At 42.6% G+C, this 12,390-nt stretch overlaps 1 protein-coding gene across 1 annotated transcript; it reads left to right on the top strand.

Moving 5' to 3' along the window:
• Window positions 1–5,589: 5,589 nt before the first annotated feature.
• LOC125542800 (alpha-amylase inhibitor 0.53) lies at window positions 5,590–6,274 on the top strand. Its single transcript, XM_048705975.2, is given in 1 exon segment — window positions 5,590–6,274. A coding segment is annotated over 1 exon segment (465 nt). The 5' UTR covers window positions 5,590–5,675; the 3' UTR covers window positions 6,141–6,274.
• The last annotated feature ends 6,116 nt before the right edge of the window (window positions 6,275–12,390 follow it).

Below are 12,390 nucleotides of genomic sequence, written 5' to 3'. Positions count from 1 at the left end.
GATGCTCAGGTCCAGTGCTTCGATGATGATGAGAATCTGCGCGGCTCCAACCAACTCAGCTTCGAACTGATCCCTTCTACATCTATTCGGAGTTTCAAGTTCTCGTCTGTCAGGGATAGGCTGCCTTTCACTCCTGCGCGGGTGTTTTCTGATTGCTCTTTTGTGAGCCTGTAAGCTTGGTGGATTTAGACTATTTCGGGTTCCTTTTGGAGACTCCTTGGTGTTTAGATCCTATAGGTTGCGTGATCACAGGTGTCGCTGGGTTTTCGCCCCGCAATGAGCTGCTCGATGATGAGTGCTCATGGTGGGTTTCCCAGTGGTGCTCTGAACTCGCCCCCCTTTCTAGTTTCCTTGCGATGTTGTTGGTTCTTGGGTCTGTGGTTCTCTGAACTATGTATTTCCGTTATGCTTTTAATGGAAAAGGGTTGAGGCCCGGTTCAAAAAAAAATCACATGACAAGAAAATAAGTTAATAGACACAGCATATAAGCTCTACATGTTTTGTTCGTCCTATTGCACAAAACCATGAGCGATGTAGTTCGAATCCCCGATCGGACGCCTTATTTTTCGAAGGTTTAAAGAAAAAAAACTAAATAGGCCCAACCCAGGAGGAAGTGGGGTGTGCGACAGTTTGCGTAATGACTTATAACGGGCGCTATGAGCGCTAAATAGGAAATCTCCTAAAAGAAAACAAGTAGTTGTGTTGTAGCAAAGAAACCAGTTTTTTTAGCTAAAAGAGATAAAAGTCTTTCTAGTAACAAATGGGGAGTTTTATATAATAGGTCCGGAATAGAAAAAACACATGATTGTAATGCCATGCACATGTGTGAATCCTACAGGATTTTTATTCCTTCAAAGTCACACACAAAAATAAATTATTTTTTAAAAGAGGTTTGAGTGGATGCTAGATTTCCTATTAAATGCACTGCAAAGGATTCTTCAGGAAAAAAATCTTGTAAGATTCAGGCCTATGAATCAAATGACCTATATAGGAAAAATTCCGAAGGATTCCAATGCCCTCAAATTTCTTTGGGAATCCTTTGAGTCAAAGTGGCTGTATCGTTTGTCATATTAATACAATTCAGATAGACATGGGAAACATATTTAGGCACTCCCCAAACGATGCGGGATTCACCATGAATCCTTTACATATTCTACAAGTGATGGTACGTAGTGGTCAAAAAATACACCAGAGATCATTGCTTCAAGATTGATGCAAGGGGCAAATGGCAAATGCAAGGTGCATTGGCTGGCTTGGGAGAGGATGTGCAGAAGCAAAACGAGTGGCGGGGTGGGTTTTAGGGACTATGATCCTTTCAATCAAGTTCTACTAGCCAAACAAGCTTGCGGCTTGGTGAGCAACCCTGAACCCATTATGTTCACGTGTGTTGCAAACACGATATTATCTATATGGGGAGTTCTTGGAGGCCCCTTGTCCCAAAAGAAGTTTGTATACTTGGATAAACATCATATGCAATAGGGAGCTCCTCAAAGAATGTTTGATTTGAAGGGTCGGTGATGACAAGTGAAAGTGTGGGACGATAGGTGGATCCCGAGGACAAGTGCTTATCATCGACTGGGTTACAAGGACAATACCAGCGTTACACGGGTGTGCCGCTTGTTGGAGCATGAGGGCTCTAGCAGGCAAATTCCAACTCTCGACAAGGTACTCCATGAAGGCAACATGCATGATGTTAAATAGGCCGTGCTGGCACGGAGGACTTTCCAGCTTGGAACTTCACAAAAAATGGCGTCTTCACAGTCTGCTTCGCATACCATCTTGGCGGGGCTGAGAGTTCTTTATCAACCAACGGACCTCCGGGGCGGCTAGAGCTGTGGATCACGGACGTTCCGGGCAAGGTGAAAAATTCACATATGGAGGTTGTCGTCAAATGGGTTGGCAGTTGGTGAAGAGCTCCCACAAAGGCAAATTAAGAGTGATGTGCATTGCCTGCGAGAGAGAGGAGTCCATAGTACATCCCTTTTGGACATGACAACATGGAAAGGAATGCTAAAAATGCATTGCTAAGGCTGATCGCTGGATTTGTGCCACCACATGGTATACAGGACCACGTCGACCTCAAGCGTTGGTTCCTGGACTGGCTATGGATTTTTTTGTGAAGTAAAAAACAAGTAGAAGACAACAACTGCCACTTGGCACTAGATTAATAGATTAGTCCAAAAATATGATATAAAAATTATTTAAAAGTGATAGTATAATAGCATGAAATAATCAAAATTTGTAGATATGTTTGAGACATATCAGTACCCAGGTTCACGTTCCACCTTGCTGAGGTTCGACGGTCTTGATGCTGATGACATTGGTAGACTGGTAGTCTGGGTTGACGGCCTCAGGGTCGAGGTTGAAGGTCTTATTCTCGATGGCCTTTTGTAGCCACTCCTTGAGACTAGCCATAGTGGAGAGTAACTTCAAGAGTAACGTACACATTATTCTAGACTATATTATTACATTCATAGTGGGTAGTAACATAAGTGTGGTGTCATGCAAAGCTTCATCTATTAGGTTATAGACTCATATTGTATTGGGATATGTGATGTTACGGTAAGTAGCTAAGTTACTCAATTTGCCTCTCTCCTCATTAACTCAATGCCACATAGGCAACTTTGCTGAGTTGAAGGTTATGTTACTCTTGAAGTTACTCTCACTATGGCCAGTCTGAAGGCAACGCAGTCTTTGATGATGTGCCCGACGTATCTGTGGTAACGAACTAACGATAGAACAAAGCATTGATATACATGTTTACCTATTCTGGCTGAGTCGGTGCTGGTAAGGTCAATGCTCCGTGGGCGCGATGAAATCCTTGAACATGTCACGAATCATGTCCCGTTGGAAGATGTACTGCTTCTTGAGCATATCTTGCATCAAAAAGCGCAGTCGAGCTTGGGTGGAGTCGTTCTTTGTGCCGAGACTTGGCATGCTACCTTGTGATGTGGAGGGGAACAACCGAGTGGCGTTGACCTTCGCCGGGGCCTTTGCTTTGCTGGTAGGGTTGTTTGAGCTGGTCTTCGCTATATTGCCAAGGCGTTTGGCCAAGTCAAAGGTGTCGGCATGCCTGACGTGATTTCTCAAGCTCGAGTTTGGTGGTTGCGACGGCCGAGAGCTTGATGAAGTCCTTGGGATTTCAGCGTGACAACGCGAAGGATAGTGCTGCTACATGCCATGAATGCATATTTCGTTGCCACTTTTATTGCATTGTAGGGTTTGTATTTAGACTTATTATTTGTATCAGACTAATGTGTGTATGAAAATTAATGTAAGAACTCTAAAACTGGTATTGAAATAGTTCACTTTCCTTGTGATGTGGAAATCTTATGGATGTGGATGCATACTTACTGTGATCCTAGGAAGTTATGTTGAACATATCCACGGTCCGGATTCTCCTTTTGAATCTTCTTTTGTCATATATCAGGTTAATTGCCTTAAGTGGTGGTTAGCACGACATGATTAAGGTAGATTATGATTAGGGTAATCTGCTCCGTTACAGTAACCCTCTAACCCATTATTGCCATTCTTATAGCTATATATAGTGTGTCTTGCTAACTACCCCCTCCATCCGAAAAAGCTTGTCTTAAGCTTCTTTCTCAAATGAATGTATCTAGCGCTAACTTGGTACTAGATATATCCATTTGAGGGACAAATTTTTTCAGATGGAGGGAGTAGGTCTTTATTTGTGTGGTTTACAATGGATTCAAATAACCCTACACAACACACAAGCGATGGAGTGTAGAGGAGACCTGCAAGCAATGTTCTTGGTACTTCGCCATCGAGAAACAGTTAGTTCTTTAGTCTTTATCATATGATTATGTGGTTGTCGACGTGAGGAGGGGTTTGGGACTCATGATCGAGGATTGATATATATATGTTATGTGGATTGAGCTGAAATGAATGATATGTGTTGATTTGTGTGTGAATGACGTCCCAACAGCTCCCGGTACAGGGGAGACTTTGCTGAATTTTGTTGTAATTACCGTACTTATTTTATACTAAGTATGGGTTTCTACTTATTGGTTGATGCAGGTTAAGATGTCGCCACTCTTCTTGTGTCACCCTGCTTCTTCTTACTCCGCTTGCAAATCCGGTTACTTTTCTATCCTTTTGTATATGATTATGTTGGTTGCCACTATGAAGGTTTGGGCCTCATGACCGAGGATTGAGACATATTCTTGTGTGGGTTGGGCTGAAAAGAATGATATGTGTTGATTTGTGTGTAAATGATGTCCGACGGCTCCTGTATATTTTTTTGCGGGAAAACTTTCGATCTATCCCTCTTCAATTATGGTAGTACAACTGACCAGAAATAATAAAAAATTCGTTCAAATTCGTAGACCACATAGTGATGACTACAAGCACTGAAGCCTAGTAGAAAAGCCTAGTAGAGGCATTCAGAAAACGTTGTAAGTGGCGCGGACAGGAGAAGCCGCTAGTATGACGCCGCTGATAAGGCTCACTAATGGCGCCGACTTCCAACACTTGTAGAAACCTGATATTACTGGCATTGGCGGCTAACGCCGCTGATAACTTTGGTACTGTTGGCGCAGGTCGGCCGACGCCACATGTACTTATTGTATTCGTGGTGTCCGGTAAAAAACAACACCACTATAAAATATGACAGAATTATAAAAATAATAATCGTGTTGCATATGAAATCTCGTTACCTTAAAAATTGCATTGCATCAAAATCAGATTACATTACATTATATAGTTGCATTGCATGTGAAACTATATTGCATTGCATATGAAATCACATTACATTATATAATCTGAAATCACATATGAAATCATATTGCACTGCATATGAAACCACAAGGCTTTTGCTGTGTGCTTTTGGCACACGGCAGACATTCAAATCCGGTAGTGAACTTTGTCTTGTTGTATATTTGGACCGCGTCTTTTTAAAGAGAAAACGTCACACATAATTTCTTTTCCACCAAACTCCATTGGCCTCGTTGATATGTTCGTTCTCTTCTTTTCCAATCTTGTGTATGCATTGGCTATATTCTTGCTTCTTGAGCACTCCCATTTAATGATTTCCTCAAAGGTGGACATATCGTGCCAAGATGAATCTTGCATTCCTAGTTTTCTTTGCGTAAACTAATATAGGTTCCTCTAACAAACTGTGGGTTTTACCTAGGACTTGGAAAGCTGACAATTATGCAAAAAAATCCACATGGCACTGTTGGAAGTTGAAAAAAAATTAGTTGTGATGTGTCAACATAATATATACAAGCCCACAGGCCACTCATGCAGATGGTATGATGGACAACTAGGGTTTTATGTCCGTTTCGTCGACCTCTTTGCATTTCCCTTGCCATATATATGAACCAAGGATGTAGCTAATTTTGTCGATATGGTAACCATCCTAGCTTTTTAGTAGTGCGATTAACAAACTATGGGTTGTAATCACAATGTTTAGATGCATGCCAAAATACATCACCGCACTGGATCAAGAACAATGACGTGGAAGCCCAAGCCATAGGCACTAGACACAAGCCACCCACGCAGATCATGAACAACTTATATGTCTGTTTCCTTGCACCTTTTTAGCTTTATGTAGCTATATAAACCGTCAAGAGATCAAGAGTGTAGTTATCCATATACACAACTGATTAATATAGTGATAAATCAGAGACAGAAAGTTCGTGCGCAGAGGAACAATGTCGATGAAGACCGTGTTCTCGGTGCTCCTACTATGTATGCTCGTGGCGACACCCATAGCAGCCGAGTACGACGCATGGAGCGTTAACAGTGGTCCTTGGATGTGCTATCCGGGGCAGGCCTTCCAGGTGCCCGCGCTCCCTGGCTGTCGTCTAGTGCTGAAGCTCCAGTGCAATGGCAGCAAGGTGCCCGAGGCTGTCCTAAGGGACTGCTGCCAGCAGCTCGCCGACATCAGCGAGTGGTGCAGGTGCGGTGCCTTCTACAGCATGTTGGACAGCATGTATAAGGAGCATGGCGTGCAGGAGGGACAGGCGGGGACATGAGCGTTCCCACACTGCCGGAGGGAGGTGGTGAAGCTGACGGCGGCGAGCATCACAGCGGTCTGCAGGCTACCCATCGTCGTTGATGCGTCCGGAGATGGAGCATATGTCTGCAAGGATGTGGCCGCATACCCAGACGCCTAGTCAAGCAAATGATTAGCTACTATGTTGTGTCATGCATCTGCCTCTTAATTTGTGGGGGTGCGCACAAGCTAAATAAAATGGTCTATGTGCCTATGCGAAATGCATCGTTAATGAATAAAAGTGAAGTTCCCTGATGATCGAGAAATTTCAATCAAACATGCAAAAGAATAAGTAGTCGCATCCCCTCTGACAGAGAGAGAAATTCGTTAGCACCGATGCAAAATGATGTGACAATTGATGTGTACTTAAAAAGCATATAGGTACATTGTATAGTTGATTCTATGGTATAAAATAACTAAAAGTAACCAAAATCTTAGAAAATATATGTTTCCATCTTTGCATCTAATTTAAATGCATTTATGCACCTGTTTGCATGCATAACTGCCATCATGTTGTCAGAATTCTTTTTGATATATGCAGCCCATTTATCCTTTCTCATGTTCACTGACATGTGTGTAGAGAAGTGCAAAATATGAACTCCGGTGGATCAAAAGTCCAACAAAGGAACATTTTTCCTTTAGGAAAGGATTCTGTCTACTCCAAAAGGGGTTTGGTCTTTAGATGTTTCACGACAAATCCAATCATTATAGTTCACTACCGGAAAACGGTCCTACCTCGACGGCCAAAACTATGCGTACGGCTGCCGTCAGCCTACTTCGAGCTATGCCGATAGCCCAGTCCTGGCCGTCGGCTTATCCTGGCCGTCGGGCTACACCGATCTACGCCGACGGCGGCCATCGGCACAGAACGGCCGTCGACCTAGATGCAAACACGCTGACAGCAGCCGTCGGCATACCTGTGGGCCCGGCAACCCTGCCCGTGACCAGCGGCTAACGCCATCAAACCTATGCCGACGGTCAGGACAGGCGACCATCGGCATATCTCCGCATGCCACGTCACCGATCCGCGGCGTAGATATGCCGACGGCAGCCGTTGGAATAGGCGCCACGTCACCGATCCGCGGCACGGTGCCCACCAAAACCCTGTCGTCTCTATGCCGACGGCATAGTTTTTTTACATGTGTTTTTTACATATGTTTTTATGCTTTTTTGCATATGTTTTTATGCTTTCTTTACATATGTTTTTATGCTTTTTTATGTATTATATGAATATATATATATGTAGTTTGTAATTTTTTCCATTGATTATGAATATATGTATACGGTTTGTATTTTTTCGAGCACATTAATAATGTGCCGTCATGTTCTTTTGAATATAGGTCCTTATATTTTATTAAAATCAAAAACAGCTACGCCGACAGAAGTTTAGTGGCGGTTGCAAACGCCCAGCACCCGTCTTCGGAGTGTGACCCCCTCACATCCGCGGTGTGCCCCCCTCACGGACGGCGCCACCGCCGGCATCTGGAGGGCGGAAACAGCCGCATCGGGTCTATACGGAGGGGACGTTGCTCCCAAATGTTTCTATGGGATGACCTGCCACAACCGGGTGGTGTTGTGGCATGTCCGAAGAGGCGGCACGCATCTTCGGGGCATGGCCCCCCTAACGGAAGGCGCCGCCGCCGGCACCTAGAGGGGGGAAACGGACGCATCGGGTCTACACAGAGGGGATGTAGCTGTCGGTTTGGCCCGGATGTTGCTCCCAGGTGTCCCTCTATGCTGACTGATGACCCACAAGTATAGGGGATCTATCGTAGTCCTTTCGATAAGTAAGAGTGTCGAACCCAACGAGGAGCAGAAGGAAATGATAAGCGGTTTTCAGCAAGGTATTCTCTGCAAGTACTGAAATAAGTGGTAACAGATAGTTTTATGATAAGATAAATTGTAACGAGCAACAAGTAACAAAAGTAAATAAAGTGCATCAAGGTGGCCCAATCCTTTTTGTAGCAAAGGACAAGCTGGAACAAACTCTTATATAAGGAAAAGCGCTCCTGAGGACACATGGGAATATCGTCAAGCTAGTTTTCATCACGTTTATATGATTCCCGTTCGATACTTTGATAATTTGATATGTGGGTGGACCGGTGCTTGGGTGCTGTTCTTACTTGAACAAGCATCCCACTTACGATTAACCTCTGTTGCAAGAATCCTCAACTACAACAAAAGTATTAAGGTAAACTTAACCATAGCATGAAACATGTGGATCCAAATCAGCCCATTACGAAGCAACGCATAAACTAGGGTTTAAGGTTCTATCACTCTAGCAACCCATCATCTACTTATTACTTCCAAATGCCTTCCTCTAGGCCCAAATAATGGTGAAGTGTTATGTAGTCGACGTTCACATAACACCACTAGAGGCTAGACAACATACATCTTATCAAAATATCAAACGAATACCAAATTCACATGACTACTAATAGCAAGACTTCTCCCTTGTCCTCAGGAACAAACGTAATTACTCACAAAGCATATTCATGTTCATAATCAGAGGGGTAATAATATGCATATAGGATCTGAACATATGATCTTCCACCAAATAAACCAACTAGCATCAACTACAAGGAGTAATCAACACTACTAGCAACCTACTAGCACCAATCCCGGACTTTGAGACAAGAATTGGATACAAGAGATGAACTAGGGTTTGGAGATGAGATGGTGCTGGTGAAGATGTTGATGGAGATTGCCCTCTCCCGATGAGAGGAGCATTGGTGATGACGATGGTGATGATTTCCCCCTCCCGGAGGGAAGTATCCCCGGCAGAACAGCTCTGCCGGAGCTCTAGATTGGTTCCGCCAAGGTTCCGCCTCGTGACGGCGGTGTCTCGTCCCGAAAAGTTCCTCCTGATTTTTTTCTCATCGAAAGACTTCATATAGGAGAAGATGGATGTTGGAGAGCCACCAGGGGGCCCACGAGGTAGGGGGCGCGCCCTAGGGGGGCGCGCCCCCCACCCTCGTGAGCAGGGTGTGGGCCCCTGGCCTTCATCTTTGGCGAGGATTTTTCTTTATTTATTTTAAGATGTTCTGTGGAGTTTCAGGACTTTTGAAGTTGCGCAGAATAGGTCTCTAATATTTGCTCCTTTTCCAGCCTAGAATTCCAGCTGCCGGCATTCTCCCTCCTTATGTAAACCTTGTAAAATAAGAGAGAGTAGCCATAAGTGTTGTGACATAAAGTGAAATAACAGTCCATAATGCAATAAATATTGATATAAAAGCATGATGCAAAATGGACGTATCAACTCCCCCAAGCTTAGACCTCGCTTGTCCTTAAACAAAAAGTCGATAACAATAAATATGTCCTCATGTTTAGAGGTAGAGGCGTCGATAAAAATAAAATACAGACATGAAGGCATCATGATTATTCTCATAACAGCAACATATATAGATTTTGTCATATGATTACTTATGTTCAAGTGATGATCTATTCACAATGCAAAAGTATAAATCATAAACCTTATTGGGCTCCGACAAACTATAATCTCAGTCATTGAAGCAACTGCAATTTATCATAACATCGGAAAGAGTCTATATCACAGCTAAAAATCAAGTCCACATACTCAACTATCATTTAGTCCTCCATAATTACTAACACTCACGCAATACTTGTGGTTACGGAGTTTTAATCGGACACAGAGAAAGATAGGGGTTTATAGTTTTGCCCCACAACCTTTTACCTCAAGGGTAATGTCAACAATAATGGTTCATGCTCCCCTCCATCCAATTATATATATATATATATCATGTTCTTTCCAATGTGCTGAGCTTGCCAAAGGATAAAATGAAAAAGAAAAGGTGAAGATCACCATGACTCTTGCAATAGGTAGAAGATAATAGTAAAGGATAGGCCCTTCGCAGAGGGAAGCAGAGGTTGCCATGCGCTTTTCTGGTTGGATGCACAAAATCTCAATGCGAAAGAACATCACTTTATATTGCCCCTTGTGATATGAACCTTTATTATGTAGTCCGTCGCTTTTATTACTTCCACATCACAAGATCGTATAAAGCTTATTTCTCCCACACCAATCAATCATACATATTTAGAGCAATTTTTATTGCTTTGCACCGATGACAACTTACTTGAAGGATCTTACTCAATCCATAGGTAGATATGGTGGACTCTCATGGCAAAACGGGTTTAAGGGTATTTGGAAGCACAAGTAGTATTTCTACTTGGTGCTGAGATTTTGGCTAGCATGAGGGGGAAATGCAAGCTCAACAAGTTAGAGGATCCATGACAACATACTTTATCTCAGATATAAGAAAGACATAACTCATTACGTTGTCTTCCTTGTCCAACATCAACTCTTTAGCATGTCATATTTTAATGAGTGCTCCCAGTCATAAAAGATGTCAATGATAATATATCTATATGTGAAACCTCTCTTTCCTTATTACTTCCTATTAATTGCAACAATGACCAAAGCTATGTCTGCCAACTCTCAACAACTTTTAGTCATCATACTCTATCTATGTGAAGTCATTACTCTCAATAAGATCAATATGAACTCTTTGTTTCTTTTTATTCTTTTTCTCTTTTCTTTTATTCACCCAAGATCATGGCAAAATAGTCAAGCCCTTGACTCAACACTAATCTTTATTATATATAGCTCACGGACTCGATTACAAAGAGAGATCATAAAGCAAAACTCAAAACTAGATCATGCCATAAACTTTATTCTACTAGATCAATATACTACTAATAGGATCGAAATAAGAAAAATGATAAAGATAGGAGTTGTGATGGTGATACGATACCGGGGCACCTCCCCTAAGCTTGGCAATTGCCAAGGGGAGTGCCCATACCCATGTGATTATATCTCCTTTGTCGGTGAAGAAGGTGGAGGTGTTGTTGATGATGCAAGCTTGTCATCCATCTTCCAAGGCATAGGTTCACCATCATAGAAGGATGGTCGATTCTCCGGAATCCTTGAATCTGCAACCAAACTCATTCTTTTGAATCTATATTCATACTCACAGTTTTGGTTTTGCAGGTCATAGATTTGGGCTTGCAGGTGCTCGATCTTCTCATATAGCTTGAAGATGGCCTCCTTGGTGTTCTTGGCATCCGGCTTGTAGTTGTTAGTGAACTCCGCGAGCATCGTGTGGCTAGCGTTGATTCCACGCTCCACCATCCCCTGGCACTTGAAAACTTGTTGCTCCATTGCTTCGAGCCTCGTATCCACGCTTTCGGTTCCCTTTGGTCCCTCAACATCGCGGATGTGCAACAAACCATCACGCATCTCAATGGTTTGAGGGTGTCGCAGCACCTCCGCGAGGTAAGGGTTGATGACCTTCTCGAAGAACTTGTCCTTGGAAGCACTTGGAGACGTCATGATAATCTAGATCTGTTAGAAAAACAGCTCAAAACAAGAACAGAGAATAATTGCGTGATACGGGAGTCAAAACCATCGGGAGAATATATAATGAATTTTTACCGAGCAAAATACGTATCGTGCAAGAAAACGGAGTCCGGAAGGCACACGAGGTAGGGGGGCGCGCCCACCACCCTCTTGGGGCCCTCGTGTCCTTCCCGAACTGCTACTTATTTTTTTATTTTTTTAATATTCCAAAACGGAGAAATATTGCCTTAAAAATTGTTTTGGAATCGGTTTACTTACCGTACCACATACCTATTCCTTTTCGGAGTCTGAAACGGTCTGGAAAGTGTCCCTTATGTATTCCTCCGGGGTTACGGTTTCAATAATATTGGTTTCAATATTTATGGGATTACCTGAGATATAATGTTTAATTCTTTGACCGTTTACCACCTTCGGATTTGTGTCCTCGAAGTTGTTGATTTTATGGCACCGGAATGATAGACCTCTTCGATAACATAGGGGCCTTCCCATTTAGAGAGAAGTTTTCCTGCAAAAAATCTTAAACGATAGTTGTATAGAAATACATAATCACCTACATTAAACTCACGCTTTTGTATCCTTTTGTCATGCCATCTTTTAACTTTTTGTTTAAACAACTTGGCATTTTCATAAGCTTGGGTTCTCCATTCATCAAGTGAGCTAATATCAAATAACCTCTTCTCACCGGCAAGTTTAAGATCATAGTTGAGCTCTTTAATAGCCCAATATGCCTTATGTTCTAGTTCGAGAGGTAAGTGGCATGCTTTTCCATAAACCATTTTATACGGAGACATACCCATAGGATTTTTATATGCAGTTCTATAAGCCCATAATGCATCATCAAGTTTCTTGGACCAATTCTTTCTAGACCTATTAACAGTCTTTTGCAAAATTAATTTGAGCTCTCTATTGCTCAACTCTACTTGACCACTAGACTGAGGATGATAAGGAGATGCAATTATATGATTAACATCATATTTAGCAAGCATTTTAC

Source organism: Triticum urartu, chromosome 3A (genome assembly GCF_056163025.1).
Source record: "Triticum urartu cultivar PI428250 chromosome 3A, HENAU_Tu73, whole genome shotgun sequence".
Classification (NCBI taxonomy): Eukaryota; Viridiplantae; Streptophyta; class Magnoliopsida; order Poales; family Poaceae; genus Triticum; species Triticum urartu.
The sequence above is the reverse complement of the archived record's forward strand: the minus strand, read 5'-3'. Positions and strand labels throughout refer to the sequence as shown.